At 49.9% G+C, this 24,030-nt stretch overlaps 1 protein-coding gene across 5 annotated transcripts; it reads right to left on the bottom strand.

Annotated features, from left to right (window-relative positions):
* Window positions 1-1,524: 1,524 nt before the first annotated feature.
* On the bottom strand, window positions 1,525-23,860 carry ptpn12 (protein tyrosine phosphatase non-receptor type 12). Of its 5 annotated transcripts, none has more exons than XM_084701597.1 (17): window positions 23,407-23,860; window positions 13,854-13,962; window positions 13,410-13,486; window positions 12,892-12,987; window positions 12,722-12,760; window positions 12,257-12,328; window positions 11,931-11,990; window positions 11,269-11,411; window positions 10,691-10,757; window positions 10,393-10,470; window positions 10,141-10,239; window positions 8,413-8,498; window positions 5,478-6,400; window positions 4,545-4,610; window positions 3,743-3,916; window positions 3,058-3,175; window positions 1,525-2,938 (listed from the first exon to the last, which is right to left on the bottom strand). In XM_084701597.1, the coding sequence occupies exons 1-17, from the start codon at window positions 23,503-23,505 to the stop codon at window positions 2,929-2,931; spliced, it is 2,316 nt and encodes a 771-aa protein (XP_084557723.1). In that variant the 5' UTR covers window positions 23,506-23,860; the 3' UTR covers window positions 1,525-2,928. The 5 variants fall into 5 exon arrangements, with proteins under 5 accessions (XP_084557723.1, XP_084557720.1, XP_084557721.1 ...); XM_084701594.1 differs by having other exon boundaries at window positions 3,062-3,175; XM_084701595.1 differs by having other exon boundaries at window positions 3,062-3,175; window positions 5,478-6,397.
* Window positions 23,861-24,030: the final 170 nt, after the last annotated feature.

Genomic DNA, 24,030 nt, shown 5'->3' with positions numbered 1-24,030 from the left:
TCCTCTAAATATTTTCAATTCATGTACCCTGGCCTTCGATCGATATTTAATACATGTTCCACCAAATGTTGTGTTCGCTACGATAGATAGTATAAATAATATACAAAATATTCAAAACATAACTTGTTCTAATTCTGTCCGCTGCTGACCTCGTGGCCTCTCGCCAGGGACTGCAGGATACAGGCATTGAGAGACAGGGTAGCGGTCTGGCGGATGACAAACTGTCTGGCCGACCGAGCAGTCACCTCCTCTGCCTCCCTCCGGGGAAAACACAGTGGCGAGCACCTCTCTACATAAAAATGACATAAATACGGGGGGTGGGGGGAGGGAGAGAGAGAGAAAAACAGCCAGATATAAAAAGAAAGAAGTGGAAAGAGAGCTAGGTCAAGGGATTTCCTTAGCTATGGCAGCTGCTACCAACCAGTGACTAACCTGGTACATAAACCCAATCCTCACGTTAAAACATCTGTAGAATGTGAGCAAGTCATCCGAGTCAATTGAGTTATACCACAAGGACTAACTGTCAAGAGTGCATATACTGTTGTGCTTTTATTTATGTGGAAAATATACATGTCAGATGTTTTCCACAGAACTGTCTATTTAATGGAACAGAACAACGTATCGATTATGCCATGTTCCAAATAGTAAAAGGGATCTGAAAAGGCAACGTCAATCAGTTATTCTGACCTATACAATCAACAGCGATGTTTGTACATACTTATTAAACTGCCACACCTCATTAACACAGATAATCTGAGGGCAGCCAGACAGAGCAGGCAAGGTATAAATACTGCTCAAGATTTCTCTACATAGAATATTGTTGTTAATGTTAATCAAAATAAAAGTGCGATACAGCTCAAAACGAACCATATCTGTGGGCACTGTATGAATTCACATATGCCTACCTGCCATTAATCAGTATGCTAAATGAATGCATGGGAAAGACCCTCAAGATCTGTTTGAACATTTCCACTAATCTGCAGGATTGCTTGTGCGTTACACGCCAAGTTAACAGTAGGGGGGAAAAGCCGCTGGTCTAAATGTAGTTACATTTAGTCATTTAGCAGACGCTCTTATCTAGTACAGGGACATTCCCCCGAGGCAAGTAGGGTGAAGTGCCTTTCTCATGGACACAATGTCATTTTAGCACGGCCTGGAATCAAACCTGCAACCTTCTGATTAGAGCCCAAATCCCTAACCGCTCAGCCACCTGACTCCCTACTAGTTCCCCATGTATGCAGACGTGATCAGAGCTGATGTTGGGTGCCTTGCACTCCCCCCTGCAGTGAGGAAATGATTGTTATATTAGTGCAGGGAGGAAAGCCCCTGGTTTGACAGAACCCCCCCCCCCCCCCCCCAATGAGCTCACTTCCTGTCGTGTTTACAAGAGCCCCAGATGATTTCATCTACTCATCTCTGCTGGTACTAGGAGTGTATATCACAAGCACACACACGCACACACGCACACACACACAAGCGCGCACACACACACACACACACAAAGGAAAACAAGTCAAGAGCGTCTGATGTCTTTCTCTTTTACTGACAGGTCGATTGAGTTCAGCAACATACAAACAGATGTGTGTGTTATAGGTTTGTGTGTGTGTATGCATGTGTGTGTGTGTGTGTGGGAGAGGGGGGGGGGTAGCTGAGAGAGTCCCAGAGGTGACACAGAGCGCACACACACTGCACTCGCTCCAGTGATGGATGTTGATTGGAGGAGGATGAGGAAGTTGGGTGCACTCTGAAAGGCACGGGGGGGGGGGGGGGGGGGGGGGGGGCTCTGAAAACAAGTCCAGTAGAGAGGAAAACAGGGCATGATGGAACCAACAACAGTGTATACAAAAATAACCTTTAGAATACAATTTACAAAAAAGAGCATTATTATTATTATTATTATTACTACAATCTTATCTTGAGCCCGTTTGCCATTGTGATAGGACTGGCTGTTTTTGCCAAAGTCCAGTCAATTAAAACTTTGAACATATAATTAGAGACATGAGAAGAGAAAAACTAAACAAGATAGAACAATGACAACCCTGAAGTATTTGCTAAAACAAAAGGAGGGCAAAACTATTGACAGTTTGAGCAACCTTATCAGGGACAGAGAATCATGCACTGACTTCTTACATCTTCTGTTATTAAGAATACTTAAGACAGCAAAATCTGAAATATTATATACCTAGTCGCCCTGTACATTTATTAAACAATGCATATATAACTGGAGCTATCGAGAAGTTAGCGAGGATCGAAACAAACGGAACGAAAACAAAATCCACCAGTAGTCCTCAGTCCCTAGCCACACGTTTCTGTAACACGTCTCAAAGCACAGAAGATAAGAAAGTGTCTTTCCGAAATGCTAAAGAAAGAAACAGAAGAGGTGGAGAAGTACAATGTCAGTTTCTCTTTCTTTCTTCTCTTGAAGGATAAGGCAGGTACATGGTCCCAGCAAAGAAGGAGAGAAACACTGAAACGACTCCAATAGGAACCAAGGGGACTAGCCAGGAACATCCAACATGGCCGACTTGGTAGTGATGCATAACTGGAACAGTCCGCTCCAGGAGTTCTGTATCTACGGCGATTAGAAGAATAGCACCAGCAGACACACACACACACAGAGAGAGAGCCCCTGGCAACCAGCGAGAGTACAGCGCACAGGTGGAGCGCTGCACCCTGGGTAGTTCATGCATGTTGCTCTGCAGATGGGTGGCAGTTCAGGAGGAAGGAAGGAGAGTCGATGAAAGGATGGAACAACATTCAGTGGCCTCCTCACTGGGATACAGTGGCACTTAAAGGAGCGTGTGGGTGAGGGGGGGGGGGCAGTGGGGGGGCATTGAGGTTTTAGCATGTGAGGAGAGGAGGGATGGGGGGGGTCGTCATGTCCACTTCGAGGGGGGCTCCCTGGGGCCTTTGGGTTGTGTGGATCGCCTACCGAACCCTGGGAGAGAGGAGAAAAGGAGGTTAGCATGGCCAGTGGAGCGCTAATCTGTTCCATCTGCCCCCCCCCCCCCCCATGTTCCCCTCCTCCCCACAGCACACGTCCTCTCCTCCACTCACCCACCCGTCTCTGCGGCCTTGGTCTCTGCTGCGACCCCAGAGGTGACGGGGTCAGGCAGGGCCACCCTGCCCGCGGTCTCAGACACGCCCTTACTGTCCCGTCTCTCTCCGGACACGTCTAAGGAGCAGACAAACACACACGTCAGCAGATGAGTTATCAGGGACAGAGAATCATGCACTCAGGCTGAACACAGGCTTCCTGTACAGACGCTAGGGTGGAAGAGAGAGAGAGAAAGGAGAGAGAGAGAGAGACTAGCTTCTAGAGAGGAGTAATAAAGAAGTGGAACCAGACACCCTGCCAGACAGAATGACAACCAAACAACACACACAGACAGAGACAGACAGACAGACAGATAGACAGGCCGAGACAGATAGACAGATAGAGCCTTTTCGCTGGTTAGAAAGGCATGACTGATTAATTTTCACAGAGATCTGCGGTGGTGATCAGATTAATTATGAGAGAGCTGCCCATCCCGGCTGTTTAGCATTTCAGAGGCAGATGATGGGAGGGGGGAGGGAGGGAGGGCGGGCGGGCGGGGAGGGAGCCCCTCACTGTAATGGGTTGGTTCAAAGACACTGACAGAATGGAAGTTTGGACACACACACACACACGTAGGAGTGGCTGAGTGTCCTGCCACGTGTTGGCCCTAGTGTCAGGAGGAGCCTCTCTGAAACATGCATGTACCTTTCTGTGATCTGAGAGGACACCCCATGCTGGCTCCTGACCCTGACCCTGGTCCTGGCCCTGGTCCTGGCCCTGGTCCTGGTCCTGGCCCTGGTCCTGGCCCTGGCTCTGGTCCAGCCCTCTCCCCTGCATCACTCCGCTCCACAGCTCCCAATAACCTCACCTCTGTAGGGTCTGTAAGGAACAAGAACACACGATAAGTGAGAGAAATAAACGAGAAAGAGAGAAATCACTCCAGCTTTAACCAATCAGGTTGTTTTATTTAATCTTACCATCTTAATTGTATTCTTGTTTTTTGCCTCGTTTTCAGAAGCATTCTGTTATCGCCCATGTATGAAATGTGCTATTAGGAATGAAGTTTCATTTTATTTTGTTATGTAAAGACTATTACACAGGCATCAACACAATCCTTCAGATCCCTTGCTCTCCTCCCCCTCCTCGACTCCTGCTATTTTCTGTTACCAGCTACAGCTTATTATTACTCATCCACACATGGCCTGAGTCAAATAACGTACCACTAACATTGCGTATAAGGCTTTAACAAAGACAAAAAAGGGAGATCAAGGATGTTGACGTGTTTCAACTTCAAATAACTTCCGCCCTCTTGTGGTGGTATGGAGCACTGCACCAACTAGCTGGACAGCAGTGATACTGATTGGAGTCAATGTGGGACCAGGTCATTGCCAGCCAGGACAGACCAGACCAGTCCAGGCTAGACCAGGTCATTTCCAGCCAGGACAGACCAGACCAGACCAGGCCAGGCTAGGCCAGACCAGGCTGGGCCAGATTCAGGGGGACGCACCTGTGGCCAGTAGGAAGGACTCAGGGGTTCTCTCAGGGAGGGGGGGAGGTGAGTCCTCGTCACTGTCTGGGGCAGACAACATCACACGTTACGGGGGACGGGGGAGGACCAGGATTAACGGACGGCAAAAAAGGCGGCGAAACAGTGAATAAGCAGCCAATGTGCCGACCTGCCCCAAGCGGCCTCATGGAAGCGGTCCCAGGGTCAGCTGGCCTCCCCAGATCCCAATTTCAAACATGAGGTGGAAGCTGGAACACTGATCCGAGATCAGCAGGCAAGGCAAACCCCTTTGGACCAAAGTCACCCGTCACAGCCAGTCAAAACCAGTCAAAACCAGTCGCGATCCGTCACAAGCAGCCCACACCCACAGCGCAGACCATATCCCCGCAACCCAAGCAGCCCGCTCCAACGCAGGCCATTCCATTAGGAGCTTCAATCAGCGGCGACAGGATGATGACGCCGGGGGAGATTAAGAGGTGATCAGAGAGCCAGAACGTAGCCCAGGATCTGATCCTGTCTGTGGATCTGATGCCAGGACAACGTGCACAATGTTGGTGGAATAGACTTCATGCAGTGTTCACAGTAGCACACACAGAGATACCACACCACACACACACAATCTTCCTCTCCACACACACACACACACACACACACACACACACGACATTCCTTACAAATTCAACCCCCCCCACCCCCTTTCATCTGAATAGAACCTCTACAATTGTCCTGCCAGCTGGACAGACCTTTACATTCATCTCACAGCGTACTTAAATCTCAGGAATACTTGAGGGGCGGTTTTGATTTGATGCACCAGGCAGAATCAAACCGTGGAGCAACCCCTCAGAGTATACAGTCTCCATGCAAGATGACACAAATCAAGCGAACCCTAAAGCACCCTACCAGTCCCCACTCGGGACCTGCGCGGCTACGTACCTGATTGCGTTACCGTTGGCGACGGCGTCTTGGAGACGTTCTGCCCGGCGATGGACATCGGCCACACCTTCCTGCTGGGCATCTGGTCGCTATGGTGTGGCGCCTTCGAAACCGTTGCCGTCGCCGTAGAGACACTACATGAGGCGGGAGTGGGGGCGGAGTTTCTCGAGCTCTTGGCCTCGCCCTCCCCCTCCCCGTCGGAGTTGTCTGAGTGGAGGGGATTGGTGAAGCTCAGAGCAGTCCTGACGGGGGCGGAGCCACAGGGCTGGGGGGCGGAGTCTCGCACGCGGTTCTTTTCAGGTGTGGTCGGACTCTTCTCCAGGCCGGGGGGAGTGGCCCAAGCGGCATGCCCCACCTTCTCCCCCTTCAGGGCCAGGTGATTGGGCCGGAGGGGGACGGGGCTGGCCCTCCCACCGGGCTGGCTCTGCCCCCCGGGTAGGTTCTCTCCCGCCCCCGAGTCCTCGGAGAAGGAGACGTTGTTGGAGGGGCGGGCCTTGAAGGCGTGGCTACGCTGCAGGAGGTTGCCTCCGTCGAAGCTCCGAGGACCCTCTTGCAGAGGAACCTTCTTGATCTCGATGCTCAGCTTCCTCTCCAGCCGCTTCTCGCTGCCTCCGTCGCCCGGCGAAGGGGACGAAGGGGAGGACGGGGTCAAGGGGGGCTTCTCGGGCGCTTGGAGGCTGTCCGAGCCCGATTTGTTGTAGTTCTCGTTGAGGTCGGGCCCCTGTGCATTGTGGGGGTTGTGGTTCTGCTGGGCCTGGGCCAGGACGTGGATGACTGGTTTGGGGTGGTAGCGGTCGTTGTCCTGGCGGACTTGGGTCACCGTGGGGAAGGCGGAGGGGGGAGACGGGGTGAGGATGGGGGGAACGGGGCGGGGCTCTGGAGGTTGCAGGATCTCCTCCTTCACATCCCCCTCGACCTGACTGCTGAGGGGGAGGGGAGAGAGAGAGAGAGAGAGAGAGAGAGAGAGAGAGAGAGAGAGAGAGAGAGAGAGAGAGAGAGAGAGAGAGAGAGAGAGAGAGAGAGAGAGAGAGAGAGAGAGAGAGAGAGAGAGAGAGAGAGAGAGAGAGAGAGAGAGAGAGAGAGAGAGAGAGAGAGAGAGAGAGAGAGAGAGAGAGAGAGAGAGAGAGAGAGAGAGAGAGAGAGAGAGAGAGAGAGAGAGAGAGAGAGAGAGAGAGAGAGAGAGAGAGAGAGAGAGAGAGAGAGAGAGAGAGACAGAGACAGAGAGAGAGAGAGAGAGAGAGAGAGAGAGAGAGAGAGAGAGAGAGAGAGAGAGAGAGAGAGAGAAAAGAAGGTTCCGTCTGTTTAGCCCACGGACCACAACAACATACTTCACTCTCTCACCACCAGGAGGCAGCACACAGCCTGGATGCCAACCTGGTCACATAAGAAAAACACATTCCCTGCCCCTCACATAATCAAGTCTTTGAATGAATTATGGCAGATTTTTTACGTGGCTGGCTAGTCAAATGTTAGTGAATCAAACATGTCTGTAACGTGTAGCGTCTGGAGTGCAGTAGACTGCACAACCATGAGCTCCCACACACTGACACACGTCATCAGTAGGGTGACCACTAATAACACCAGGAGCTGTGTACCTGGAGCTGTGGAGTCATACTGTCACAACAGAAGGCCACAAGGGGGCGTGGGGGCGGGGCGTGGGGGGGGCAGAGAGACGACAGTATGATGAGAAAGTGAGAATGACAAGAGAGGAGAGAGAGGTATGAGAGATAGACTGACGAAAGGCAGAGAGGAATGAGAGGTAAAAAAAGAAAGAGAAACAAGAATCAGAATGCGGGACGTGAGAGAGAGAAGTATCATTTTCGACCAGACTTAACTGAAAGAATATCGAGATGGCAGAATGAAGGTGACACAGCAAACCACACCAACATGGAATATTCACATCTACACACACACACACACACACGCACACACACGCACGCACACACACACACACGCACACACACACACACAGCACTGGAATGATGACTTTGGGTGCCAGATTAAGAGCACATGACAGAATAGATCAGGTGTGGCCTGGTAGCGCATGACTTGAAACACACACGTCCTGGGAAACATGCCGTTTAGCACTGACTGTCGTTTACATATACATTTAGTCATTTAGCAGACGCTCTTATCCAGAGCGACTTACAGTAAGAACAGGGACATTCCCCCGAGGCAAGTAGGGTAAAGTGCCTTGCCCAAGGACACAACGTCATTGAGCACTGCCGGGAATCGAACCGAAAACCTTCTGAGTAATAGCCCGATTCCCTAACCGCTTAGCCATCTGACTCCATAGTCCGTTTAGTCAGGATATGACCCAGAGATGGTATCAGTTGGAGACATAACTGTTACTATGTCACTAACAATCCGGCCCGCCCAGTGTGTGTGGGTGGTCTGTTACTCTGTCCCTCTATGATGTCATCAGAGGGGTCGGAGGTCACAGCTGCTGCTGCCTGTTGGACCGATCAGAGCGCGTACAGCACCCAGAGAGCAGAGCTCCACCGAAGCAGCAATGCTAAGCTAATGCTACTCTTTACAGCTAGCGCGGTAGCTACGGACGCTACTGCCGCCCCTGGTGTTGCTAGCTGCCTGGAGGCCTAGCTGTCCTCAGACGGTGACTGCTGAGAGAACTCATCACAACCAAGAACACAGTGTAAGCTCAGCTCACACCCAGAGCTTACAGCCCGAAGTGTGTTTGTGTGCGTGCGTCTGAGTGAGTCATTGTGACTCACTATGTGTGTCCTTGACGTGAGTCTCAGTGGAATGCCTGCAGTATTTCACCAGAGATGTGAGGCACTATGAACACAGATAAGTCCACTAAAATAATCCTGACTGCAGACCTGCGGTGACTACTGTGTACTCTGAACAGCACGTGACTCTGTCTTCAGAGAAGACTAGACATAACAACACACACACACACACACACACACAGTACCTGCGTATGCGGGGTGGCTTAGGGGGCGGGGTATCCCACTTCTCCTCGTCTGATTGGTGGCTTGATTTCTCTGGGCTGCTCTCATCCTGAGGAAGTCAAAAAGCTGAAGTCATGATTGGAGTCTGCAGGTCACGTGACTTCAAGAAGGATAGGCAGGGTGAGGGTCAAATCAGGTCTCCACTCTGGGTTTGTGTGTGTGTGTGTGTGTCTATTGTTACTAATCCAGACCCATGTTCCTATTACAGAGTTTGTACTGACCTGTTTGGTTCACTGATTAAGAAAAACATTAACACTGTCTCTCAGCCTGTCTGTCTGTCTGTCTGTCTGTCTGTCTGTCTGTCTGTCTGTCTGTCTGTCTGTCTGTCTGTCTGTCTGTCTGTCTGTCTGTCTGTCTGTCTGTCTGTCTGTCTGTCTGTCTGTCTGTCTGTCTGTCTGTCTGTCTGTCTGTCTGTCTGTCTGTCTGTCTGTCTGTCTGTCTGTCTGTCTGTCTGTCTGTCTGTCTGTCTGTCTGTCTGTCTGTCTGTCTGTCTGTCTGTCTGTCTGCCTGCCTGCCTGCCTGCCTGCCTGCCTGCCTGCCTGCCTGCCTGCCTGCCTGCCTGCCTGCCTGCCTGCCTGCCTGCCTGCCTGCCTGCCTGCCTGCCTGCCTGCCTGCCTGCCTGCCTGCCTGCCTGTCTGCCTGCCTGTCTGCCGGCCTGTCTGTCTGTCTGTCTGTCTGTCTGTCTGTCTGTCATCAATCGACATACCTCTGCGTGTCTCTCAGCCTGTCTGTCTGTCTGTCTGTCATTATGTTGTCCTAATTTATACAAGATACTTTCTAGACCTGTCTAGGACTGGTTGTGTTTCTGCTGTTCTCTCTTTCCCAGATGTGGTCCTATTCTCAGGCTCCAAAGGCATTATGGGAGAATGATGTCACAGATCCCCTCCTTTCTAAACAGGAAGTCAGCTCCCTGTGCTGGCACACTGCCAGATCCCCCCCCCCCTCCCCCCTCCCTCCCTCCCCCCCTCCCTCCCTCCCTCCCCCTCCCCTGTGACTTGCTCAGTTATTTCCCTGTGTCTTACTCATAGCTAAGCAGCATCCGGTCTTTTCCTTTCAGAATCAGACACAAGCTCTGTGTGTGTGTGTGTGTGTGTGAGAGAGAGAGAGATCAATCCCACTGCCAGTTGTCAATGTCCCCCCATTTCCCTCCTCCTCCTCTCTCTCTCTCTCTCGTAAGAAACTAAGCTTCCTCGAGGCCAAGGTTGATTCTTAGAACACAAAGACAAGACGTGTGTGTGTGTGTGTGTGTGTGTGTGTATAACAGCATCTGTCTGACTACCACATCTGCTCTCAGCATCAGCTTCTGGTGGGAGTTAAACGTGCTTCCTGGAAACAGAAAAGTGTGTTTATGCATTTACGTGTGTGTGTGTGTGTGTGTGCTGGTTTGTTGTTCAGCACTTCCTGCAGACTGAGCGCACACAGCTCATGAGTGTGTTATAGGAAAGGTGTGTTACAGAGAGTGTTCGTTACGTGGAGTGTGTGTTACGTGAAGAGTGTGAGGGGAGAGAGTGTGTCTGAGATAGCAGTAGCAGGCAAAGGTAACGTGCCTAGTCGTGCTGTTTCCACAGTGGAATTTCAAATATCTGACTCTGCACTTCTACACCAGGCAGTTGGACGAACACACTCTGCACAGCAGAGGAAGAGAGTGTTCGTCTCAGTGCATGTGTGTGTGCGTGTGTGCATGTCCTCACCATGCCGTCTGGTATCTCTGAGTTGGCAGGGCCCTCCAGAAGGAGCAGCTGTTTCTCAAACAGCTGGGCGATGGCTCTGTGGACCAACTCATACTGCTCCTGCAGGAGGAGGAAGAGAAGGAGGAGGAGGGGGGGGGAGGACGTGGAGGAGGGGGTGGAGGTGGAGGGATGGGAAGAGGAGGACAAGGAAGGATGAGCATGAGGAGAAGAGAGCGCGCTAGAGAGAAATACAGTCATACAGAGAGAACTTACCTTGGTCTGAACAGCAGAGTGCCTCTGTGTCCTCATCTCCTGAATCAACCGGAACACATTGAAGTCTTCTGGAATCTTCTACAATACAACAAGCAAATATCCATACAGTCAGTGGCCTGTTCACCTAGGAGTGCATGTGTGTGACTGTGTGTGTGTGTGTGACTGTGTGTGTGTGTGTGTGTGTGACTGTGTGTGTGTGTGTGTGTGTGTGTGACTGTGTGTGTGTGTGTGTGTGACTGTGTGTGACTGTGTGTGTGTGACTGTGTGTGACTGTGACTGTGTGTGTGTGTGGCAGTACCCCAGCTTTGAGAAGGTTCCATGTGTAGTCTATAGCGCAGATAGCCCCCGTCCTCCCACAGCCAGCGCTGTGGAGACACAACAAACATCAGCAACACAATATCTGCCATGTCCCTACCTTCTCTGACCAAGATCCAGCTCTCTCTGCGTCTCTCTCACACACACACACACACACACACACACACACACACACACACACACACACACACTCTCATGCCAGGTATCCAGTAGGCCATGTGTGTTCCATCAGGATGATAATGACTTGCCTAGAGCCTTCCTGCCTCATTACTGCATAGCAACCACAGCTATGTGTGTCTAGGTGTGTGTGTGTGTGTGTGTGTGTGTGTGTGTGTGTGTGTGTACCAGACATACTGTCATACACCCCTGTAGCAGCTCCTTTAATAGTTGATGCCACTCCTGCAGAGAGAGTGTGTGTGTGTGTGTGATTCAGCAGTGTACAGAGTTCCCAGAAGCCCCAGACCTGCTGATGAGAGCCCCCCCCCCCCCCCCCCCGACTCCCTGGGTAATAAGCATGGTCTGCGGGGAGATGGCAGGGTGTGTGTGTGTGTGTGTGTATACCTGCAGTGAATGCAGATGGGGACGTGGTCGTTCTCTTGGTACTCCCTCATCAGACCGATCATGTCGAGGATGGAGTCGAAGGAGGAGGGAACATCGTGGTCGGGCCAGTTCATGTAATGAAACTGTGTTATCCTTCTAATGTCCTGAGGAGAGGAGGAGGGAGAGGAGTGGAAGAGGAGGAGGAGGAGGAGGAGGGAGAGGGAAAAGAGGAGGAGGAGGAGGAGGAGGGAGAGGGAAAAGAGGAGGAGGAGGGAAAGGAGGAGGAGGAGGAGGGGAAGGGAGAGGAGGAGAAGGGAAAGGAGGAGGAGGAGGGGGAGGGAGAGGAGAGAAAGGAGGAGGGAGAGGAGGAGTAGGGAGAGGAGAGGAGAGGAGAGGAGGAGGGGGGGGGGAGAGGAGAGGAGGAGGGAGAGGAGAAGGAGGGAGAGGAGAAGGAGAGAGAGGAAAGGAGAAGAAGAGGAGGAAAGGAGAAGAAGAGGAGGAAAGGAGAGGGCGGAGGTGAAGGAGGTTGAGAGGAGACAAGAGGAGGGTAGAAAGACAGAGTTGAGTTAACAGTTTCCCGGAAAGCTGCCGTCCCAGTAGACGACACAGAGGCCTCTGTTCCAGAGAGACTGGGCTGCGAGATCAGAGACAGAGAGCTGCTAGAAACATGTCCTGTGACTTACACTCTCATTCTCCACAGCCAGGGTCCTGATGAAGTAGTCTGTCCTGGCCTGCTCCGATTCCTACAGCGCACACACACACACGTTGTTGAAGGCCACTGTCTGTCTCTTTATAATAAATAAAAAAAACAACTGTCTAGCTCTTTGTGTGCTTGGTAAACTGAGAACTGCTGACTTGGCATCTGACACACAACTATACATGTACACACACACACAGAAGTACGCACGCACACAAGCCACACGCTTGCACACCCACACGCACGCAGGCACACCACACACACCCCCACACACACGCTTGAGTAGGGGAGGAGGGTGAGATGTTGACTTACACAGGAGACTGTGAACGGGCCGAAGGACATGGGCTCCTCTCCAGACAGAGGAAAGTACCGCTCACACTTTTTCTAAAGGAGGAGAGGAAGTAAATGTGGTTAAACCGTGAAAGAATGAGAACACACACACACACAGAGAGAGAGAGAGAGAGAGAGAGAGAGAGAGAGAGAGAGAGAGAGAGAGAGAGAGAGAGAGAGAGAGAGAGAGAGAGAGAGAGAGAGAGAGAGAGAGAGACAGAGAGACAGAGACAGAGAGAGAGAGAGAGAGAGAGAGAGAGAGAGAGAGAGAGAGAGAGAGAGAGAGAGAGAGAGAGAGAGACACACACACAGATTTGCTTGACATAAAAACACTTTGGAATCACCGACATATAAATCTAAGCCCTGTCATAATAGCGGGCAGATGTATGGATTTATGACAGAGCACTCTCCCTGAGCATGATCCGCTCAGAAAGATAAGAGACTTACCCTTCCCATCTCAAACTCTCGACAGGCCATCACGATGACCTGCAAACAGAAACACACACACAGAACACCTCAGCAGGAAGTTCACTGTCTGTTCAGAATACTGTGAGGAGACTGTTGGTCCCAGGCAACATTATTACCCCCCCCCCCACCGCCTCTCTCTCTCTACTCACCGCTACGTTATACTCCCAGTTCATCCTCCAGAAGTCGACCACAGTGTTGGGTAAAGGACCCTGGGTGGCAATGTAGGCTTCAGGTCCATCAATGCCCTACACACACACAAACATATCAGCACAAACACAGAAGCCAATCAGCAACAAGAACAGGAAGAGAGGAGGGCGGAGGAAGAACAAACAAAAGGAGGAGAGGAGACAGGATGGATCAGTATAAGAGAGGAGGAGAGGGGGATGAGTGGAGGACAGAAGAGTGGAGAGGAGGAGGAGAAAGGGGGGGAGGATGAGTGGAGGAGAGGAGGAGAAGTGGAGAGGAGACAGGATGGATCAGCAGATGAAAGGAGGAGAGAGGAGGAGGAGAAAGTCCAGGCAGTTGTACATGGTACATAGTCAGTGTCATCACATGTCACAAGAACCCATTAGGACAACTCAGCTCTCAGCTACAGAGGGAAAGTGTGTGTGTGTGTATGTGCAGGTGTTTTGGGGATGCTTGTGTCTCAGCCACACACACACCGTACCTTGATAAAGTTGGCATTGACATAATCTGTGTCCTGATTGGTGGTTTTCAACGTCAGCTTTACCCGAGTGTGGTCAACTGAGGAGAGAGAGGGCGCATGTGTCACACAGGAAGTGAAAGGGATGTATCATTTAAAGAGGCCAATGAAGTGCAGAGAAAGAGAGATAAAGATTAGAGAAAGAGAGAGAGGGGGGGGGGGTGAGGGTGGACAGGGAGGAAGTGTGAGGTACAGCAACCATTATGTAAGCGTAATATTGTATAAAGCACTCTAATCTATATTTAACCTACCATCTGCAGTCCCCTCATCATAGAGTCATAGTGGGAGCGGCTAAGAGCTTGCTCACAAACACACAGATGTCCAGCTTTGTAAGCTGGTCCGTGTGTCTGTGTGTGTGTGTGTCTGTGTGTGTGTGTGTGTGTGTGTGTGTATGTGTGGGTTCCTTACATGGCAGTATGTCTTTGTATCTGTTCTTTTTCACGTTCTCCTCCTTCTCGCCCGTGTTGGTGGGGTAGATCTTCTCCGTTCTGTATTTGGTGGACAGCCTCCGTAATCTCTGCAGACCGGAGAGACCAACCACAAGAGGATCGGTGAGCATCAGGATCGTGACAAGAATGTTTTCATGTAGGTGGGTAAACAGATTGATTCCCCAGGTTAGCCGTAGTTCAAATCACACAGCTTCGGAATCCCTGGAGCTCCACCGAGAGGCTCAGGGTCCCCACGGTGCAGCTCCGCACTGAGGCCCTCCCTCATCATCAGTCATTACTCCTCAAGAAGCTCCACAGGGAAGACACAGACCTTTTCCCAAGAGCTTTTCTAAGTCACTCTGCTCCCTTGGGTTGCCCTCAGCAATATTTGAAACAACTCCATAATCTCTGTGATGAGGCTTTTGGCCCAGCTGTGCTCCGCGCTGAGGCCCTCTGCCCAGCTCCGCGCTGAGGCCCTCTGCCCAGCTCCGCGCTGAGGCCCTCTGCCCAGCCCCGCACTGAGGCCCTCTGCCAAACGGCAGTGACAGAGAGGAGTACTGCTCTGCTCTCCCAGACCACTGCTTGCCCTGGGACACTTGGTAATGAGAACCTGCTCTAGCACATTATCTCCCAGGCCCAACACACACTCCCAGACACACACCTACACAGGGACACACACACACTTCCTGCTAACTCTCTGTGTGAAAGAGTGCTGACAGGTGAACTCATAATCACATGTGGCATGGTAACAGACAGTAGAATCAATTGTACCCTTAAAGAGTACCGCTGTTCCGCCACTTGAAGGAACTCGTGGCCTTGGAACCCGTGGAGACTTCTAGAACTCTTCACGCACACAATGAGGTCAAACAGCAAATAGGTTATTCCTTCTCCATCTTCATTGGACCACACACTCACATGACGTACCAACCACATTTTTTTTTGCTTTCTTTGCCCCCTCTCCCTCCCTCTCTGTCACTCTCTCTTTCTTTTTCCGACTGAGAACAGCGACGTGGGCGTGAAGGAAAGAGACGCGTGCGAACATTCTGTCTCCCCCTCTTCCTCCCCCTCTTCCTCCCCCCACCCCATCGCAGACAGGTCCTGATTAGCTGCCAATTTACAGAAACTTGATCCATGCATCTAGAATAACTGTCACTAGTGTCAGCATGTATACACAATATACATAAAGCCATTGTCTTCTTTTGTGAAATAAAAATATGTTATGAAAATAATGATAGTGCAACATTTAATTCTAAATACTTTGTCTAAACACTTTGCTGCTGTTCTGCACCAGATCTACACATACATACATACATACATACATACATACATACATACATACATACATACATACATACATACATACATACATACATACATACATACATACATACATACATACATACATACATACATACATACATACATACATACATACATACATACATACATACATACATACATACATACATACATACATACATACATACATACATACATACATACATACATACATACATACATACATACATACATACATACATACATACATACATACATACATACATACATACATACATACATACATACATACATACATACATACATACATACATACATACATACATACATACATACATACATACATACATACATACATACATACATACATACATACATACATACATACATACATACATACATACATACATACATACATACATACATACATACATACATACATACATACATACATACATACATACATACATACATACATACATACATACATACATACATACATACATACATACATACATACACACACTGGATAACACGTTTACCAACACCCGATCTGGACAGCAGAGGAGTGGTGAGTGTGAATGTGTGTGTGTGTGTGTGTGTGTGTGTGTACCTCAGACTGCTTTGCTGGTAAACAGAGCTCTCAGAAGAGGACAGCAATCACATTACAGCTATTCTGTTCTCATGTAAATTACATTTTCATCATCTGCTTCTGTACAGAAACCTGCTGAGAGAAGGGGTCAGACACACACACACACACGTCAGTATGTGTATCTGTGCATTTAACATTAGACAAAGCTAGCCTCCAGCTGCTGGATGGAGCAGCCTGATCTTTAGACCTACAGGGTCTGACCATGCAGTGATGTCTCCCAACCAGACAGCCACTGCCCCACATATCTGTCTGTCTGTCTGTCTGTCTGTCTGTCTGTCTGTCTGTCTGTCTGTCTGTCTGTCTGTCTGTCTGCCTGCCTGTCTGTCTGCCTGTCTTCCTCTCTGCCTGCCTGTCTTCCTCTCTGCCTGCCTGTCTTCCTCTCTGCCTGCCTGTCTTCCTCTCTGCCTGCCTGTCTCTCTGTCTGCCTGTCTCTCTGTATGCCTGTCTCTTTGTTTGCCTGTCTCTCTGTCTGCCTGTCTCTCTGCCTGCCTGCACAGACACTCATGAACAAAACCTTGCTCGTAAACTGGACAGAGAGGAGAGAACCGTCAGTGGGTCAGGTGGGACTGAACTCTCAGTAGTTGCTGCTCTCCAGGGACAGATAGGGGGGGGGGGTCAGAGAGAGGGGTACGTTGTTGCAGTATGACAGGCACATGTCACACTTTCTCTCATTTCCTCTCTCACTCTTCTCGGTATCCAACCCCAGATTGTCACAGGAAGTAACAACACTCCGTGTGAGTGGGCCAACTTCCTGTCACCCTGCTCTTACACTTTCCCCCCCCCCCCATATCTGCCATCACAGGAGAAAGTCACACACAACTCTTACCCCCACTGAGGCAAGTCAAAAACACCCCAAATGTCCCGTCTTCAATTTCCTCTTTCTATCCACTATCCTTCATCTTCCCCTCTCCTCCTTCTTCTAGAAGGGACAATGCCCTGCAGCACACACACACACACACACACTCTACTGCATCTTAATCTCTATCACATTGTCTGTGTAGAAGATGTATATATGTATATATAATATTTCATCAATTCAGTGCTTCCCCTGCCCTGCTCTCGCCTGCCCTCCTCTTCCTCCACTCCCCAGGACCTAGCCTAGCCGAGGGAGAGATGGAGGGAAATGACAAAGAGGAGAGATGTTGTGTGTGGAGGTTAGCGTCTAACCTACTTTCTCTCCCTGGCTAAATAAGTCAGCAGAGTCTCCTATGGTCCCCTGGTCTGAATTATTCACAGCCAACCGGGCCATTGTAGCTCCGCACCCCGCCTTGCCATTGGTCCAAACGCTAGTTTCCGGCAGGCGGAGGTAGTTGGCGACGGGGATGTGGGTTTCCATGGAAACAGGAGGCGGAAGGTTGCGTGTGTGTGTGTGGGGGGATGATGGCAGGATGAACACCCTGGGTCACCTCTCAAACACACACAAACACGAAAGCACACAAAAGCAAACACACTTGGGTTCACACAACACCCTCAAGCTCAAAGACACATTCAAGCATCCAGTTAAATAGGTCACCTATCACCACACTGACACACACACACACACACACTTTTGCTGCACTGGATGCAGGTATGGCAGTCTGACACTCAAGGCACTGTCCTACACACACACACACACACACACGAGACGCAGGGATGTTCTATTCATAACAGTAGGGTGTTTTTCACAAGCAGCTAAAAAGCCTCAGCATTAGCTTGTCACACATGGACATTAGTGACATAAGCAGGGTCCCCATGTCACCCCCCCGAAAACTCCCTCCCTCCTGGCATGCTGAGGCCGCATGGCCACTACCCAGCAGCCATTGGGGAGAACCAGGAAGTGTCCTTCTCTACTTGACCCCTTGGTTTTCACTGGACAGCGATGCTAGGTATTCTGGTTCCAACCAGCACATGCTAGGTTGAGCCATGCCGCATCACAGCCAGATGGTGCTATGCTAATGTACGCTAGCCTCTCTGTTGCGGCGACGGTCAGGGTGATGAGCCCAGCGTGGTGGAGACAGGAGGGGCAGCGCTGAGGGCGAAGGAGAAGAGGGCGGAGGACAAGCAGCCATGACCTCAGTTCTACAGGAATGCAGGCTCACTGTCTGCTGCACGGCCTGCCACTCCAACCACAAGGTCTGTCTACAGGAGAGAGGGAGAGGGGGGGCGTGTTTGGAAATGAATGTGTGTGTGTGTGCGTCTCAGAAGTGTAAGGAGCTGTTGTGGAGCTGGAGGTAAAAACAGGCGTAAGACACTGGGCTGGTGGTCAGACAGACTACATTTAGAAGACAAACAGAGAGAGAGGGAAGGAGGGAGGGAGGGAGAGACAGGACACATGATGACAGGAGAAAATAGAAAATGAAGGTAGAGAGTGTTAAAAGGGTGGATGGAGAAAGGAAAGGAGAGAAAACAAGAGAGAGTGTGGGTGAAGAGAGGGGGAATATGGATAGACAACAGTGTGTGTGTGTGTGTGTGTGTAAAATTCTCTCAGCTGGGAGATTTAACAGACCAAACAGGATGTCGAGTCACGCAGGCCAGAAAAGAGCCCTGACTTCTCTTCCTCTCTCCTCATTTCTCCTTCCCTCCAATTCCTTCCTCCTCTTGTGTTTGGCATTCCCTCCAGCCGTTTCTGCTTTGGTTCATTTGGAATTAGCGGTGTTAGCCCCGTTAGCACCAATAGTGGGAGTGTGTTCCTGTTTTCAGAGATAAGGGCTGGGCTTTTAGCCTGCAGTCGCTAGCTGCGGCTAGCCTTGGGAACTTAATAGGTCTCCTACTGCCTAGCTGAGAAAATACACATGTGGGCCATCATATAATCCCTGTCATCTGGAACAGGCCAGCTACGCGAGTATGTGTATGGTGAGGGATTAAGAACTGTATCGTCTCATTTGTAGAATGAAAGGTTCTCTCCCCTCTTCTATGGCTAAAACAACAAACAGGAAGCTGGGACTAGTCACCTAGTCAAACATCCCACTGAGTCAGTTCACATGCCACCCTGAATGTTCTGTCAACGCATGTGCACAGACACACACAGACCCGCACACGCGTACACACACACAGCATAATAGCATCATTTCCTGTGTGTTGTGATGTACAAGGCTTGGATGGGCTCTGGGAATGTTCTAGCTTGGTGGGTCAGCTTTGATCCGCGTAAAGCTGCCCTTTCCAACACACACATACACACCAAATCTAATCACTTGTACAGCGGAAATACTTGACTGCTCTACAAACTCAGCCCAGCTCGGATGCAGAAACCCTGGTTTCTGGTTTTCAAGCTCTCATTTCCAAAGGGTGAGCGAAATGTCTGAAATGTCTCAGTGAACACATGAGAGTTTCTGTGTGGTTTTGGGAAGGAGGATGAAAGAGGGGTTGTGACACCGAAGAGATCAGGAAGGTATATTGTGACAGTGAGGGTTTCCAGTCTTGTGACACACACAAACACGGCGTTATTTTTTCATGTTGTGACAGAAAGAGGTTCAGCATTTTGTGTAAGAATAAAAAAAAAAAAATACAAACTATTTCAAGATATTTTCGTCCTCCAGGACACCTCTCTTCCTCCTCCACGAAGGGCTCCGAGCCCATGGTGTACAGACTCAGAGCAGTCGAGCTCCTAGCCCAGTCCGTGGTGTAGAGTCAGAGCAGTGGAGCTCCTAGCCCAGTCCGTGGTGTAGAGTCAGAGCAGTGGGGCTCCTAGCCCAGTCCGTGGTGTAGAGTCAGAGCAGTCTAGCTCCTAGCCCAGTCTGTGGTGTAGAGTCAGAGCAGTGGAGCTCCTAGCCCAGTCCGTGGTGTAGAGTCAGAGCAGTCTAGCTCCTAGCCCAGTCTGTGGTGTAGAGTCAGAGCAGTCGAGCTCCTAGCCCAGTCCGTGGTGTAGAGTCAGAGCAGTCTAGCTCCTAGCCCAGTCTGTGGTGTAGAGTCAGAGCAGTCGAGCTCCTAGCCCAGTCCGTGGTGTAGAGTCAGAGCAGTGGGGCTCCTAGCCCAGTCCGTGGTGTAGAGTCAGAGCAGTGGAGCTCCTAGCCCAGTCCGTGGTGTAGAGTCAGAGCAGTGGGGCTCCTAGCCCAGTCCGTGGTGTAGAGTCAGAGCAGTGGGGCTCTTAGCCCAGTCTGTGGTGTACAGAGTCAGAGCAGTCGAGCTCCTAGCCCAGTCCGTGGAGTAGAGTCAGAGCAGTGGGGCCGACCCCAGGGAAGGACAGGGTCACACACTATTAATATTACAAGACAAACAGAAGCTAAAAGTAGAAGATCTTCACCGTAAACACCGAAAGCCACACAGAGTGTTTCTCTCTCGCTTTCTCTCCTGTTTCCTTCATCTTTATCCCCCTCTAAACCCGGGCTGGTTTAGCCGAACACTCTTGAAACAGAATGGATCATCATGATGGATCTGTGATCCATTAGAACTATATACAGCAATGCTGGCTTACGCACTTCAAAGCACAGTCGTGTATTGAATATTATATTATTGTATTAAGTGGTGAAACCGTTAATTATCTCCAATCATTAAGAGATTCAGACAATAAAATTCACACCATGCGATCGTTACTCTCTACATTGACTCCTTGTTTAAGACACACATTGGCAGTCTAGACATGGTTAAGACGCAAGGGATCAGTGTGTGTGTGTGTGTGTGTGTGTGTGTGTTCTGCGTTACCCCCGAGCACATCAAAGGCAAAACCACACACACACACGCTGTTCTGGGTCTTCCTCAAAACCTGCTACCTTTTGTCCCACTCACACAGAAGATCACAGTTTAACATGGGGAAGGGTTAGGACACGGGTGAGAAGTAAGTGGAAAGTGTCTGTACGTTATTGTGTGGTGTGAACGTGTGTGTGGGTGTGTATGCGGGTGCGTGTGTGGGTGTGTGTGTTGCTGATGTGGTGAAGTCAATGCTCCTCTGTGACCAGAGGACATCCTCCTCTTCAGCTTCTCTCTGAGAGAAGCCTTGTGTAATGGTGTGTGTTAAGGTGTGATAGCTTCAAAAAAAAGAAAATGCAGACCACATGTGAATTAACAGAGAGAGACCGACAGACAGAAAGCTAAAAAATGATGAACAGAGAGAGAGACTCCAGGCCTCCCCTCCTGTCCACAGTCGGCCGTGAGCCTCAAACAATACCTCCATCTTCCTCTGCAGGCTCCTTTCCCTGGAGCAGACAGGCTGGGTTGCCAGATAACCGGATGACACACTTCCCCTGGGCCTGGCCCGGCCTGGGGACAGACCCCACAGACACACCATGCTGGGCTACAACAACAGAGGCCCTTCTGACTGACTGGGCATGAACTCAAACCTGGCAACCCAGCCAGTCTCCTCCACTTAGTGCAGATCTTGAATCAGCTGACTCTTCCTTGCACACTTCCTTGCACACTCAGCTCATACTGTAGCCGCGGAGACGCATGGCTGATCGAGGGCCAGCAGAAGACACGACAAGTTCCTGTCTGAGAACAAGACATAATGCAGGTCTCACACAAGTCCCCTAACCCCCCCCGGGCCCAGAGGCTCCCTTCACCACCCAACATGCCTCTTTGTGATGCGCTGGATCAATCAGTGTTTGTCTTAATCGAACGTGACAATCTCACAAAGTCACATTGTACAAGCATTAACCCCATGCCGCCCAGTCGGTCGTTTGCTCTCAGGACAGCAGCCCAGAGAAGACCCCCCCAACTGCCAGCAGGCAGGCTACTCTGCCTGTGTGTGCGTGTGCGTGTTTGTGAGGAGTGTGTGTATTTAAGGCGTGTGTAAGTGAGATGTGTGTGTATGTATGTATGTGAGATGTATGTGTGTAAGTGAGGTGTGTGTGTGTGTAAGTGAGATGTGTGTGTGAGTGTGTGTGTTTTGCTGTCCGTTATCCATTGTCAACCCGCTAGATCTGATAAACGGGTGAAGCCTCTGTTAGCAGCATATTGATTTGCATGCTATTTGGTTGTGGCTAACTCCCTGTGGTATGGTCCATCATGCAGAGGCATTAGCGCATCGATAGCAGCCAGGCCAGACTAGCAGCGTATAGATTTCCATTCTACGCTAGTTTGGATGGATCATTATGAATACAATCACTTTACTTGGTGTGATGGCCAGTTTGCACCATTAATCTGTAGCTTGTGTACCGCATGGAAGGAGTGAAGCCGTTTGGTGAGGTTGAATGATAATAAGCTATGATAACTGGAGTCATTGACTAGTCTAATGAATGCAAGGCTGTGAACAATGCAGGTCTGAGAGACGTCTTCTTAAACCTAATTCACACGGGACTCGATTTTGTAAAATGAGTCATTCACGTGTATCAAAGAATATTCCAGAGCATTTGAGAGGATACACGCAAGTAAAGGCTAGTCTCTAAACGTGGTCTGACAAGAAGCCCAGAACAAGCCCGTCTCCCAAATCCATAAAGCACTTCCCCTCACGGGCTCCTGCGAAGCTACAACGCCCCTGGCTCTTGCGCAACATCCGCAAACGCTCCCTGTTTCAGACAGACTGGTCATCACTTACCACCACACTATAGCCTACAGCAAAAGACTCCCCCAGTAACATTACCTTTTTGCTTTAAAATGGCAAATCCACTGTGTAAAATATGATCTGCTCCGAGCTCAACATTAAAGACGAAAGTCACAATACATTAAGACAAAGAAAGCAACCGGGAGAAATGTGTTGCCGCCGGGGGACGTGTAGGAGAAAAGTTGTCTGTCCACTTCACTGATTTTCCTCTTTACGCGAACCCAAATCGTTTACATTTGCAGAGCAAGATAGTCAACTTAAAGCGTGTATTATTTTAACGCATACATTTGAATTCGAAAGGCTAGGTTGAAACGCCGAGTTGTTGTCAACGCTAGGCTACCGACTAGCCCCTGTCAGGGGAGCAACCTAAACAATAGCTCCAAATTTGAATGGCTTACATCTTAATGAAACCCATGTCAATATGTAACTGGTAACCCGTGTAGCAACGAGACCGTGTACAATAAAACAACACCTTTCCAGCGTAGCCTTTAGCCTGCATGTCAAACAGTTATGTAGCCTCTGGGCGCATTGATTGCAACATTATAACAATCGCATGGCTAATGTTACATGTGGTTAGCGAGTCAACTAGCCTTTCCGCTTAGTGCTAATATGAGAGTGCGTCTACAGGGCCACAGCTGTAAACCATGTAATTTAGAGAATATATCGAACAGGGTAGGCTATATGGCCAAGGTGGGCGACAATGCCAGGCCGCATATCAAGCCTGGAAAAATGAGTAAGGGGCTGGCGTGAGACGTGTCGTCTACCTCGCCTCCAGACAGTCAGGCAAACGAGTCAAACGTTTACTCGGGGAATGGAACACTCCGCATACCGGAGAGAGGACAATTTTGTATTTGCTTTGCTAACCTAAGCTAGTTTATCACAAATACCAGTCTAAACCAAATACACAGTGGTTAGGACTGTGTAGTCTGAACTCCGAATCCAGCATTTAGTTGGGGTAGGCTAATGTTTGAGAGAACAGGAAACATTTGTTTAGATCACCATGACCATCCCGCGGTGCCTTGCGTCGCTTTTGACCTGGCTTTCCACCGTTTTAAGGAAAGGGGCCATAGCCCAGTTCAGCCAAAAATAACAACCCCAATAGGAGCCGGAGGAGCCCAATAGCCGTCTCACCATGAAGTCACTGCCAAAGTTATCTTCTCCTTTCTGGTCTCCGGTTCGCATAGCTTGGACCCCCTGGATGAACTTTCGTAGGATGCTCGCCTGGTCCATCCTCACAACCCGCAGTCCCGCGGTTGTCCCACGGCGTGGAGAAGAAATACGAAGTGGGGAAAAATAGGAAAATAAATAAATAAATACTAAGAATCCTACCAGAGAATCATTTCTGCTGCCCTATCGCCCCATGTTTTCTTTATCCTCGCCGTTAGACAATAATCCAAACAAATGTCGTCACCGTAACTCTTTCGCGTTTTGGTCCTAAATAGTAACACATAAAGTGAGACTAACTATATAATCCCTATATCTAAAACGACAATAGCCGGTCTACCCCTCCCTGTCTCTTTGCTGCCACATTCACAACTATGTTTCAGCTACAAAAGTATCCGGAGTGCACAAAAGACACTCTGTAACATTTCCGCCCACTCTACGAAATAGCTTATAACCATTGGAGGACATACCCAGGAAACTACTCTGCGATTGGTGGATTTTTACGCCACTTTATCAAATGAACGTTTTAACTGGCCAACGAGACTACATCGGTCACCACGGTCTCATTGGTTAATTCCCATTCCCCGTACG

The sequence above is a fragment of the Hypomesus nipponensis genome, chromosome 7 (genome assembly GCF_054491055.1).
Source record: "Hypomesus nipponensis isolate SF chromosome 7, ASM5449105v1, whole genome shotgun sequence".
In the NCBI taxonomy this organism is placed as follows: Eukaryota; Metazoa; Chordata; class Actinopteri; order Osmeriformes; family Osmeridae; genus Hypomesus; species Hypomesus nipponensis.
This window is presented reverse-complemented; position numbering and strand designations above follow the sequence as displayed.